This window comes from Choloepus didactylus, chromosome 5, assembly GCF_015220235.1.
Source record: "Choloepus didactylus isolate mChoDid1 chromosome 5, mChoDid1.pri, whole genome shotgun sequence".
NCBI lineage: Eukaryota > Metazoa > Chordata > Mammalia > Pilosa > Megalonychidae > Choloepus > Choloepus didactylus.
The window spans coordinates 56092411-56105590 of NC_051311.1; the positions used below are offsets into that span (position 1 = coordinate 56092411).

The window sequence follows — 13180 nt, forward strand, 5'->3', positions numbered from 1 at the left end:
GGCCCCGCCGCATCTCCGCCCCTCCGTCCCTATCCGTTGCGGCCCCTCTAGGCGCTGGCGCAGCGATGGCGGAGGCGGTGGAGCGCACGGACGAGCTGGTCCGCGAGTACCTGCTGTTCCGCGGCTTTACGCACACACTGCGGCAGCTCGACGCCGAGATCAAGGCGGACAAGGAGAAGGGGTTCCGGGTGAGGGGCCAGGGGCCGCGGTGCGGGCAGAGGCGGTCCCGAGGGAGCCCCAGAGCAGGCTCTCCTCCGGCACAGCCCTCCGGGGCGGGAGCGGCGCTGTCACCCGCGCCTGGGGGCACCTTAGCCATCAGCGTGTTTGGCCCTCGCTTGACGATGAGGAACTGAGGCCCTGAGAAGATCCATGACTTTCCTGAAGTTGCCCAGTTAGTCAGGAGCATCCCCGAAACTGGAGCCTAAGTGTCCCGATTCCCGGTCCAGGGCTCCGTTCGCCACCCCAGCCTCCGAGCAGGTGCTGGCCGGAATTTGAGAAGATGACAAGATTTTAGGAGCCAAGATCGGGTCGATGATTTAGTTTTGATAATAGAAATAGACCAGGGATTGCTTCCGCTGGCCTTGGGAGATAAAGGGGTCTGCAACCCCAGATGCTATCTGGGTTCGAGTATCTGTGCTGTTTGTTTCAAATTGCCTTGTTCAGTGAATCATTGGCAGTTTTCTTCTGCAGTTGAGGAAACCCTCATTGCATATTTTAAAACACGTACTATCCCTGCTCTGACGATTTTTCCATCGAGAAGTTCTTGGAATTTATATTGCGTGCATGATGGTGTGATTCGTGTATTACTTTAGCTGACTTCAGTTGGTGTTGGCAGATGAATTTAGAGGAGGCGGGTGAGGTAGTGAGAGCACTGTATGGGAGTTGGACCCAGTTTTCTAGTCTTGCCAAAGTTAGTGGCTACTTACTTTTATTTAGTGGCAAAAAGCAAATCATTTTGTTTCTCCAGGCCTCAGTGTCCTGATCTGTAAAATAGGGGGATTGGATTGGTATCCAAAACCTTTTCCAAAATGTCTGCTCTGTGGTGTTTTTGCTTCTCACAAGGAGGTGACTTCTTCCTTGGCTGAACTCTGGACAGCTACTGGAGCTTTGATGGTACATAGATGACTTGAAAGTGTTATTGCACCTCCTGGTGCGGTTTGGAATTCTGGAATTGTGGAGCTGGGAGGAGGACCATGGAGATTGTTTCAGTCCAACTTTTAAAGTTTTATTTATTTATTTTTAATACAGGGCAACTGAAGCTAGACAGTTGAAGTGATATTGCCAAGGGTAGTTGAGTAAGTCAGAGGCAGAGCCAAGAGTCCGACCCAGATCTCCTGGTTTCCTGGGCCAGAACCTGCCCTTTTACGTCCATAATTTCCAGACTTGCTTGTTGAGTCAAACAACATTATCTAACATCAGAAAATAACTTGAAAGCTAAATAGTAATAGGTATTCTAATGTTTATAGAGTGCTTTTTTTTTAAACACCCAGAAGCCATAGCAAGAGGAAAAAGCTTTGTATAACTTTGTGGAGGGAAGGGAGAATTCTCGTCTGTCTTTCACCATCTTGTCCATCCCATCTTTCTCTCACCAGGTGGACAAGATTGTGGACCAGCTACAGCAGTTAATGCAGGTGTATGACCTGGCTGCCCTTCGGGATTACTGGAGCTACCTGGAGCGTCGGCTCTTCAGTCGCTTGGAAGATATATATAGACCCACCATTAACAAGTTGAAAACCAGCCTGTTTCGCTTTTATCTTGTCTACACAATCCAGGTGCTTGCTGATTCAGGGATTCTGCTTTGCTTGGTAGTGAGAACTCTTTTGTCCAGAACTAGATTTTCTTTTATCCCAAGAGAGGACTCTGTATATTACTATGGGAAAGAATGGAACAGTCATAGTGCAAATTATCCCTGCTTTTTTTTTTTTCTCTCCCATCATCTGTAAATCATCTGACTTGTCTTCTCCCTTCATATTTCCCCTATTGTTTTACGCATTTTAGCCTGAGTGGTGTTTTTAGGAATGTAAGTAGTTGGGTTAAATTTTGAGTAATAAAGATTATAGCTGACCTGGGGGAATAAGTCACTTAGGTTATTTGAAAATAAAATAGGGATTAATTTGCAGGATGGCATTTATCATCAGAATTTGGGTTCTAATGGGCTTTGAAATTCCAAAGTATTTGAGAAAAAAGGGATGATTTCCTTTATTTTATGAATCTACATTTGTAGACCAGATGTTTGGCCATTTAACCTGACTGATCTCCAAAGACTCTCTGATGTGCCATGATGAAGAATCTTACTTCTGGACTTCTGTCTCTTCCCCTTTTTGCTACCGCCTTTGTGTCATGGCAGACAAACAGAAATGACAAGGCTCAGGAGTTCTTTGCAAAGCAAGCTACGGAGCTCCAGAACCAGGCCGAGTGGAAGGATTGGTTTGTCCTGCCCTTTCTGCCATCCCCAGATACCAACCCCACCTTTGCTACTTACTTCTCCCGCCAGTGGGCTGACACCTTCATTGTGTCCCTGCACAACTTCTTGAGTGTCCTGTTTCAGTGCATGCATATCCTTTCAGCTGCCTGGGGCTGTGGGCCCCATGTGAGGCATCCACACAACGTGATCAGTGGTTGCTGCTCTTGATGCAGCCATTTTTTCCAAGAATGCCCAAGGGTCATTCCCATGTGTCATGTGAGGGGGCTGGACAAATTGTGGGTATTTTTGTCAGTAGGCCAGGGGATCATCAATCTTAGTTTTGATGCTGTGCTGCTACAGTAATAGTGACATGCATGGGTAGGGCTCTGGTAGCAGAGGAATGTTAGAACCGGGCCCCAAGCCGAACCCTCAAACCAGGCTGATGTCCTTTTTCAGCAGGCACAGGTATTGAAAGGTAGCTGCTTATTAATGTAACTGGCCAGCTTGGAGAGCCTCGAGAGCACCTCTGTGTTGTCTGTGGTCAGTGCCCCTGAGAATGTCACTTGCCTTTGGATTAGGGATTAGGGAGCAGACAAGGATACCTCTTGGGTTGGACCTTCCTGCCTGTGTTAGTGTTTGGGTTATTCTCTCTGACAGGGACCTCAATGTTCTTCAATTTCTCAGCAGACAGTAGCTTTCAGAATAAATATGTGGCTACTTAAGAATATGTGTGTGTGTATGTGTATGTGTATGTGTGTGTAAATTATAGCCCACCAGATTTACCATTTTGTCACAGACAGCCTCAGCTCTTGAGGCCTGAGACCCACTGTGTTTGCTTATGTTCTGTAGGCTGACTATCTAGGTGAGAAGGGAGTTCATTTTGAATGGTGCTGCCTGGTGAGGCACTGATAAGTTTTGGGGTTACAGATGCCCACCCACAAGTAGCTGTTTCAGCCTCTGAGATGAACTGTTTTCTGGTGGAGATAGGAAGGGTGCCTTCCCAACTTTGCCCTTTTCCTTTTGCCTTATGGATGAGTGTGAATTTTGCCTTTTTTCTCCTCCTGCTTTGTTCTGGGGGGGCTTTCAAACAATCAAGGTGGCTTAATTTAGAGGTAGTTATGACATGACCCTATGGGTTGACTAGGATCATAAGAAATATCATTTAGGATTTTTTCATGTAAAAACAGTGCCCTTTAAGCCAGGTCACGCACATTTGAGCTACCATTCACTTCCCAGGACTGAGGCCCTGCCTGCCTTGTGCTGTTCCTGACTAAGCCTCTTGGAGGTGGTTGGGAAAGACCTGAAGCTAGAATGTGGGTGTTCATGACATGGTGTGTGCCTGTGCAGTTGGAGAAAGCTTTCTCCATCTCTAAACCTTGGCCAGGGAAGCGTTCAGTCTGGAGATGGAAAAGCGGAGTGGCTAGCTCTTCTGCCTCAGCTGATACACCAGTTGGCAGAATGTCCATGGAATCACTGGCCTCCAGGCTTGCTTTTCACTGACTGTCTGTTCCGGCCTGACTCAAGCTTAGGCTGGCTGTGAAGTCTACTGGATACTGGTTCTTTACTGCCTGTATTTGGGTGAAAACACTCAGGTTTGGATTCCTGTCCTCTCTGTGAGCTTGCCAGCAGATTGTCATGTGGCCATGAATCTGCCTGAAGAAAATCAGGCTAGGCCTAGAATAACAGGCCTGGAATCGAGGGGGAGACTATTAATCTGTGAAGAGCCCGCAGCACTGACTCTGTACTCTACTCCTTGTGTCTCATGTTCAAATGCTTGCTGCTGTTCAGGAGTTTGGGAAGGGCTTTTCAACATTTGACAGACAGGCTTATTCTTTAACTTTGTGCACCAGTTCCTGTGATCCTGAACTTTGATGCGGAGTGTCAGAGGACCAACCAGGTTCAAGAAGAAAATGAAGTTCTGCGTCAGAAGGTTTGTTCTGAGCAGGCTTGCTCTTTGGGGAGTACTTCTGCTTTTTATGTGTGAAATTAGGTAGTGGTAATGGGGATTGATTAAATTTAGGAAGGCCATACTGCTAGCACATGAAAGCGGATCACCACAAAGCCAGTGTCAGGGACTTAAGAGCTCTAACAGTCTCTGAAAACCAGAGGCAAGATTCAAATTTTAAAATTGTAGCACCAACAATATAGTAACGGTAATGAACTTCAAGAAAGAAAAAGACTGTGTGCATTCCTACCACCTTCTAACTGATCTGTTTTCATTAGTCTATTTTGTCTTCCCAGTCCTTTCCACATAAATCCACATATATACTGTTTACAACCCAGGTATAATGTAATTGTTGCCACTGAGCCCTATGTTTCTTTGATTTGATGAAAAGATAGAGCCAGGTGACCCATATTTGCCTTTAAATTTTGCCTGGGAAGTGTTTCTCTGTCCTTGAAGTGAAGATGTGTATAGGCTATATTTTCAGGAAAAGGCAGATGATGAAGCTGTTTAGGTTTTGGGGCTTTAAAATTCTTGGTTTTGGGGAGTGTGTGCATGTATAATTTTTTCAGGCAAAAGGTTAAAGTGCTATAATTCATTAAAAAATTTTTTTTCATGAGAGTTTCAAAGCCTAATTTTGTAGATTCCAAAGAGCAAAGCAGGATTAGGTGGAGCTGTTTTTATTAGCGAATTCTGGAAGGAGCAAGTCAAGTGATAAGAAAGGAAGCAAGTCAAATGATAGAAAGGAAAAAAAAATAGTAGGTTTTATATAGCTAACAATTTTTGGTTTCCAGCCTCACATAGTCAAGTAATAGCTGCCACTTTCCCATTTTTCCAATTCATAATGAGCAGAAAATAAGGAAGGCAACCTGAGGCTGAGGGCATTTGAGCCAGTGAGGTTGGATTTTGGATATGATATGTCTAGAAATCTTCCTCAGCAGAGGGATGGTTAGGGGAGAACATCATCTAACTCAGCCCCACCCCTACGTAGCTTTTTGCATTGCAAGCAGAAATCCACCGACTGAAGAAAGAGGAGCAGCAGCCAGAAGTGGAGGAGGCCTTGGTCCAGCACAAATTACCTCCCATAGTCTCCCAACATGGACCGCCTGGGGGACTCAGAACTGTGAGTGTGCACCACGATCCATGAGTGGGAGAGCCGCAAGCACCCCTTCTCTCCTCGGTCCCCTGGGCTCTCAGCACTGCAGTTTGCTCTGACTCCCCTTGCCTGTGCGTCCCAGCTCCCAGCCAGGGAAAAGTGCCAAAGAGTCTCCCTGACACATGCTGCTCTTGCTTCAGAGTTTTGTGTATAAGGTCCCCATGGCCTGTAACGTCCTGGAGGGGTCGTTCCTGAGCTCTGAGCCTCTGACCCAGCCCAGAGGGAGGGAGAGCTGCACAGCTTTTCCAGGGGTCTACTATCCAGATATGCATAGCCTGAATAATAAAACACTACCACTATTGGAAAGTCTTGGGAAGTTTTTCTACATTGAAAGGAGTGCCTCATGTATGAAAAATTGGCAACTAGAAGATGTATGCATTCCACAGTAGAAGCATGCACATGTCTGAGGGTTTAAAGAGGTGGGCAGATAGGAAGATAGGTATTTGAGTGACCTTAAAAAACATCCATTTAAAGCAGAGGCCAAGGTAGTAATAATTATTATAGTAATAATAATTACTATAATAATAGTGACAGTTAAGGAACAGAGGCACAGAAAGGTCACACAGTGACCAGGCAGTCAGATGCTAGACCTCACTGCCAGTGCTGCACCAGATGAAACTGCTAGTTTTTGAGCCAATGCTGTCCTATAGAAATATACAATATGGGCCCAAAATGTAATTCTGAATTCTTAGTAGCTACATTAAAGACAAAAAAGGTCAAGTTAATTTTAATAATATATTTGATTTAGCCTAATATATCCATAATATCATTTCAACATGTAATATAAAAAAATTGTTGCAGTATTTTACATTTTTTTCCTACAAGTTGTTGAATCCCAGTGTGTATTTTACACTTACAGCACATCTTTATTTGGACTAACCACATTTCAGGGGCCCAACAGCACACATGGCCAGTGGCTATTGGACAGTGCAGCTCTGAGCTTTACTGTGGCCCTCTAAAGAGATCCAGGGACTTCACCATTGTACCAATAAGCTGTCAGCTCCCTTTTGTATCACAAGTAGTACCAAGGATAATGCCACCTTTTAAAGCCTGGGTGTGTGAATCTAGCCTAAGAGGTCTGTGTTCCTGGGTCTTCTGGGTCCTCTCCAGCCCCATGACCTTGGTTTGTCTGCTTGAGCAGAGCCATGGTGTGCAGCCAGAGGAGCACTTCCCTCTCCCAGTCACCTCGTGTGGGCTTCCTGTCCTCGCTGCTGCCGCAAAGCAAGAAGAGCCCCTCAAGGCTGTTGCCGGGTCAAGGGCCCCCTCAGGCTCAGAGCTCAGCCAAGAAAGAGTCCTTCAGCAGCCAGGTAAGCAGCAGATCCCACCTTTCCACCCCTTGCCTAGAAGCATCTGACCTACCTGCCTGTTTGCCCTCACTACATAACTGTGGTTCTTTGGTATGCTGTTGAAGTCCTTTGCAGACAAATGTTAGTTCTGTAGGATGAGAATACAGATAAGACTTTTCCTGCAGTTTTATCTAGGAACTGAAATAATGAGGAGGAAAATCCACCGATGCATTCTCCATTGCACCCTCCCCACCGCAGCCCCCACTCCCTTGCGTCTGTCTGGGAGCTGCAGGCATTGCAGGTGGCGTGAGACAGCAGGCAGATGTGTACGTGCTTTACTGCTGTAAACTCATCACAACCAGGTGAATGGGCAATAGCTTCTTGTCCTCAGTTTACAGATGAGGAAACTGGCCCTCAGGGAGATTTGGTAGGTTGGATGTTGTGTCCCAGGACATACTAGACAAGCTGCTGATGAAGAGCTGTGCCAAATCTCAGACCCCGGTTTCCCACCGCAGGTTGGCTGCTGTCACCACAGTGTGCTCTCACCCTCAAATGTCTGTGGCTCTCCTGCTGAAGTGGGGCAAAATGATGGGAGGAAACATGCTTTGAGGGTCACGCCCCTTTTTTCATCAATTTCCTGTGAACTCATGAGGGTTTAATGGCTGTGCTTTGGTGACTCAAATGAGTTCAAGCAATTCTGGACTTTTGAGTTTTGGGTAATATAATGTAGTTTGTGGCTAAAGAGTAAACTATTTTAAGAGAAACCTTTGAATCGATGTGTTTCTTGGTATTTGTTGATTCTGCAGTGGATTTTCATATTTGTAGAAGTTTGCAAGAGAATCTGTTTTATGCTAGCTTAAGTCCAAAACAGCCAAGAGTCCAACCCACTGAGTGTTTTTCCTAGCGGAGACTGTCAGAATTATTGCTTTCAGAAATATCTGCCAGAGTGAAAGTTTAACAGATCCAGACTTAAGCTTTATTGCTTGGGTAGGAGCACTTTCTCTGTTAATATGTTTTAGTTAGTTATAGGTAAAGTAAGTACTCTTAACCTTGCTCTTCTGCCACCCTGGGCTAGAGAACAGTTACAAGTGACAGTCTGGGGCTGCTCACTGGACCACAGAGCTGGGGGTCTGACCCAGGCTGACAGTGGAACAGCAGGACTTTCTTTCCTCAGCTTGTAAATATTATATTTCTCTCATTCACATACAATGTTGAATGAGACATTTACTAGTATTAATATGTATCCATATGGAGTGTAACGTGGAAAAGTGAAAAGCTAAAGAAATAAGTCTATCTGAAAACAAAAGCACACATTTCTTAGTATTTAAAAACATTGCACATAATAAGGTTGCACAGAAATTACTGGGTGTTTTTACCAACGGAGTGAGGTATTAGTTGATCTCTAGATAAAGATGAATGTAAAGAAGAGGAAACACAAAACAAAATATATAAATCCATACATGCTAAGACCTAGAGTGCCAACAACTAAGAAGGAAACGTGAAAAGATATGTGAAGTAGCTGTGATTTCAACATTACTAAATCATTAACCAGGGACCAAACATGTAACAGTCTCTCGGGACTATTCCATAGGTATTCAACTTTCTTTCAGCCTATGTGACTAGAAGCAGTACTATCATTTAACTTACCACAGTTCCACTGTAAAAAGGCATAGTTCTGTGGTAAATATCAGTCCCTCCCTTGACTTGTCTAACTAAATAAATTTAATTAGAACAAATCAAGAGAATTTTAAAAATCTCTCTGGAAAGTTAACCGATTTCTAAGTCTCTCAGTGGCAATTAACCAAGACACTGCTCTCCTTTGCTAAATGACTAACGTACACACTTTTACGTATATTGAGAATTGAATCAAGCCCCCCACACAAAGCATGTTCAGGTCCCAACTCCTGGTCGTGTGGGTGTAGACCCTTTATAAATAGGACCTTTGAAGATGTTACTTCAGCCAAGGTGTGACCCACCTGAATCACGTTGGGTTTTAGTCCAGATTATTGGAGTCTGTTATGAGCAGAATGAAATTCAGACAGGGAGAAAGAGAAGCCACAGAGAGCAACCAGAAGCTGAAGTCAGTGGAACCCAACCTGGGGAAGAAAGAAGATGTGCATTGCCATGTGCTGGAAAAACCAAGGAAGGAACCCCAAAGGTTGTCAGCCAGCCAGAAGATACCAGCCTGGGGAGGAAGCAAGCTTTCTAGCCTCTGAAACTGTGAGCCAATAAATTCCAGTTAAGCCAAGCCATTGTATGGTATTTGTTTTAGTGGCCAAGAAACTAAAACAACTTACATTTAGCAACTCTAGTCAGAAATGTTTCAGAGCAGAGGATTTTAATTTATAAAGGTTTCACTGCAGTAATCATTCACGTTCATACAAGTGGACTCTACAATAACTTTTTAAAGTTTAATCTTTAAATATATATCAAGCAAATTCAATCTTTTCTTGGTATAAAACTTGCCACATTAATGAGCCCAAGGGCAGGCAGAGAAAAAAAACAGACAGATGCATAATATCTTTAAAAAAAAACCAATGAAACGACTTTCCTAATCAGGGAAATTAATAATAGCTAACAGCTGAATATTGCTGAATTTGTCAAAAACAATTTAAATAAACTTAATAGCTGTATCAAGTAAGTGAATTCATGCAACTTGTCAAAAATAGTTCACAGAAAATTGTTTTGCATCAAAGATAGTGAGGAAGAGTCAGCTTGTTTGATTTAGTAGGAACAACAACAACAAAAAGAAAATCTGTCCTGAACATTCAGTGTAAGTAGTAACTATATTTCCTTTTCCTTGAGTGACAGTCCTGCACTACTTGTTCGATCTGTGGACTCTATTTTCAATCTATACTGTGTGCTGATGCGTGGTGTCAAAGCCACTAAAAGAAAACATTTTCTCTTATCTTTAAACATGTCATCAGACAGTCTGCCTCCAAAAGAAAACTCCTGGAAATGATGCCTTTGTCTACTGGAACCATTGTGGTGTGTCTAAAAGTGACTTTCAAAATGCTTTCTTGGATCTATTGTTTTAGTTTTGACCAGAAAAACCCAAAGTCTTTAAATGTTATCAGAATTTAAATGACTGCTCGAAAGGACTTCTACTACTTTTGTCCTTTACCATTAGTAAAAGCACTGTGTCCAAGTGTATTATACTCTTTTCACCTGTTAGCATCTGAGAGTGTGTCATGTGCTTCTGCAATCTCTCTGAATTTTGCTTCAGCTTTAGAGCTTTTATTTTTGTCAGGGTGGTACTTCGTGGCCAAGTGATGTCAGGCCTTCTTGATTTGATGCTCTGATGCTGATTTTGGCACATCTAAGATACCATAGTAACTTTTGGAGGCCAGAATTAATTTTGCTATCATTAAAATGCATAGTGCAAAGATGAAAACTGACTGAGGAGAAGCCATTTCTGATATGCCACATCCTCTGGTTATTGCTACTCCTCCACAGAGGCATTGACACTGGCAAGGCTGATCATGGGCTCTAAACAGCTGCTTGCTTCCAGCCCCTCACTCTGGCCTCTGGGAGCCAGTGCCCACGCTGGTGCCATGTTGTGCTGGTTTGAATCTGTTATCTCCCAACAAAAGCCATGTTCTTTAATGCAGTGTTGTGGAGGTAGACTTACTAGTCTTTTAATTAGGGTGGGACTTTTGATTAGGTTGTTTCCATGGAGAGGTGACCCACTCAACTGTAGGTGAGACCTTTTGATTAGATCATTTCCATGGAGTTGTGACCCCACCCATCCAGTGATTAGTTCACTAGAGTACTTTAAGAGAGCCCATGGAGAGGAGAAGCTCAGAGAAGCTGAGAGAGAACATTTGGAGAGAAGCTTAGAGCCAACACAGACCCAGATGCTTGGAAACACTGGGAGATACAGACAGAAGGAAGTTTGGAGATGCTAAGCTAAGAGATGGAGCCCAGAGTTTGCCCTGGAGAAGCTAAGAGAGGACTCCCAAAGGCTTAGAGAGAAATGCCCCAGGAGAACCAAGCAGAGAGCTGAGAGAAGCTGAAAAAGACAGAAGCCCAGAGACATTTTGGAGAAAGTAATTTTGAAACGCATCCCAGGAGCAAAGGAGCAGCAGACGCCAGCCACATGCCTTCTCAGCTGACAGAGGTGTTCCCACGCCATCGGCCTTCCTTCAGTAAAGATATCCTCTTGTTGATGCCTTGGTTTGGACACTTTTATGGCCTTAGAACTGTAAATTTGTAACCTAATAAATCCTCTTTTATAAACCAACCCTTTTCTGGTATTTTGCATAATGGCAGCATTAGCAAACCGTAACACAACGTGTGCATCAGTCTCGTGCTCCTCTGGCTGCCACTGCTGCTGAGTGCTCTCTCAGCCTGCTCCCCCCTGGCAGGCAGCCCAATGTCAGGGACCTTCAGCATGGCCCTTGTGTTTAGTACTGTTGAACTAGAGAAGCTGAGCAGCAGTGTCAGTGAGAGCTTTGGAGGGCTTTGGCGTCAGGACAGCTTTCTTTTTAGCTCTGGCTCCTTGTTTATCATCCTTGCTCAGATTCTTTAAACATCCCAATTTGCTTATATGTGAAATTGAGATAATAGTAATAATATTGTTTACTTCCTAGGGGAGAATTAATTGAGCTGATATAAGATGAGCCCTTGGTTCAGGCAATGCCTGGCAGATTATAAACTCTCAAAAAATTTAGTAGTAGTTGTATTTGTGAAATACTCGCCAACTTGAGTACCAGAGTCATTTCTGACCTTAAGTGCCATCAGTGCAAAATCAGTATAATCTTAGTATTCCTGAGGGTTGAAGCTGCCAAAAAACCAGTCACAGTTACTTTTCTTATGACTCTAGTTCTGCAAGTTGAACCATGAAATTAGAATTTCAGTTCTGTGGAATGTGGCCAAGTAAGTTTTACTGTTGTTTTCCAGATATCTCTTACTGTACAGCATTTTATAAGACTGATAGATAATGTGTGGAGTGTTAGGTCCCTTGAAATATGCTTGAAATTGTGAAATTTAATTTCATTAACTGAAAATTAAAGAAAACACAGAAATGGATTCTTTGGAGTTAAGCCTGCGGCTTTGTTCTTTATAAAAATTCAGGAACTAAGTGTCACATGGTGAAGTTGAAGTGGGATTGGAAAATTTTTTTTTGCAATTCATGGCTGAGAGATAAGGGTAAGAATGTGCACTTTGCAGAAAACATTCCTTACCTTGCCTCTAAAATATGTTCAGGCAAAGGTTGGGTCACCATGTGGTATGTGAGCAGAGGTAGCCCTCTTTCCATTTCCTGAATGGAGATGACAGATGTCTATAACCTGAATAGCCTAATGGTCGAGTCACTTGTTTTTTTAATTGATGGCAGATTAATTAAACTCAACATAGATGTTTTAATTCTAGATTTGAGGTTCAAGAAAGGCACAGAATTTTCGCGCTGGAAGGGAGGTTAAAGGTCATTTAGTCCACCCTCCTATTGAATATCGGAGCTCATTCACTGGATTGATTGCCTCCTGTCATGTGGAGCTCATTGCCTGCCAGAGTTGCACTGTTTGCCTGTTAGAAAGCTATTGGTCGAAACCGCTTTCTACTTTTTACTCACTGACCTTAGCTTTGCCCTGTGGAGCTACCTAGAATAAGGCTGTCTTCTGCAGGACGACACTTCGTATTTCTACCATGCTAAGAAGCACTTTGTTCATTCTTACCTTTCTTCCCTCAACTCCTACCCATATGGCATGATTCCTAGACCACTCACCATCCTGGTCCCCCTCCTCTGCAGGGAACTTCTAATTTTTTTGTGCCTCTGTTAACTGTTGATGCACACATCCAACCATAGAATTCTCGATGTTGTCTTACCAGTACCAAGTGCAGTTAGTTGCATGATCACTTCCTGTGATTGCAATTAGTGGTATGATCACTTCCTTTAATTTTGATGATATATTCTTTTTAATTCAACATAAAATGACATTGGTTTTTAAAGAAGTCACATAACTTTATTAGCTCACATTAAACTTATAGTCTTTTTCACGACTACCACAATAGAGCTCCGTCCTTTTTCACTATTAAGGAATAAGCAAACAAAAAGTATAAACTGTATATTATTGTTAAATTAGCTGTAAAATGATTAGACTTTTGTATTTTAAATGTTAATATATAGCATTGTAAATTTCACTCACGTCCACATTTTGATTGGTTGCTCTAATTGTGTCATTAACTGAAATGTTCATAGCATTATTCTTGCAACATAGCTGGCGATGCACTCTGTGTGCTCTCAGTAAGAATATGGAGGCAAAATTAAAAAGAAGAAATGGAAGGCCCTGCAAAACCACAATTTGCGAGCTCTTTTGGAATCTCTAATTGCAGTAGCCATGGAGAACACATCAGTAATGGGCTGGCTGAGCTGCTGCCTGCCTCAGGAAGAC

General features: G+C 43.3%; 1 protein-coding gene across 1 annotated transcript in view; it reads left to right on the forward strand.

Moving 5' to 3' along the window:
* Nucleotides 1-25: 25 nt before the first annotated feature.
* The window catches only part of WDR91 (WD repeat domain 91), a 50967-nt gene continuing 37812 nt past the window's right edge, over nucleotides 26-13180 (forward strand). Inside the window, 7 exon segments of the mRNA XM_037836105.1 lie at nucleotides 26-188; nucleotides 1593-1772; nucleotides 2348-2555; nucleotides 4252-4334; nucleotides 5338-5439; nucleotides 5441-5469; nucleotides 6644-6809. Of these exon segments, the coding sequence (XP_037692033.1) occupies nucleotides 66-188; nucleotides 1593-1772; nucleotides 2348-2555; nucleotides 4252-4334; nucleotides 5338-5439; nucleotides 5441-5469; nucleotides 6644-6809 (891 nt within the window). The 5' untranslated portion in view covers nucleotides 26-65.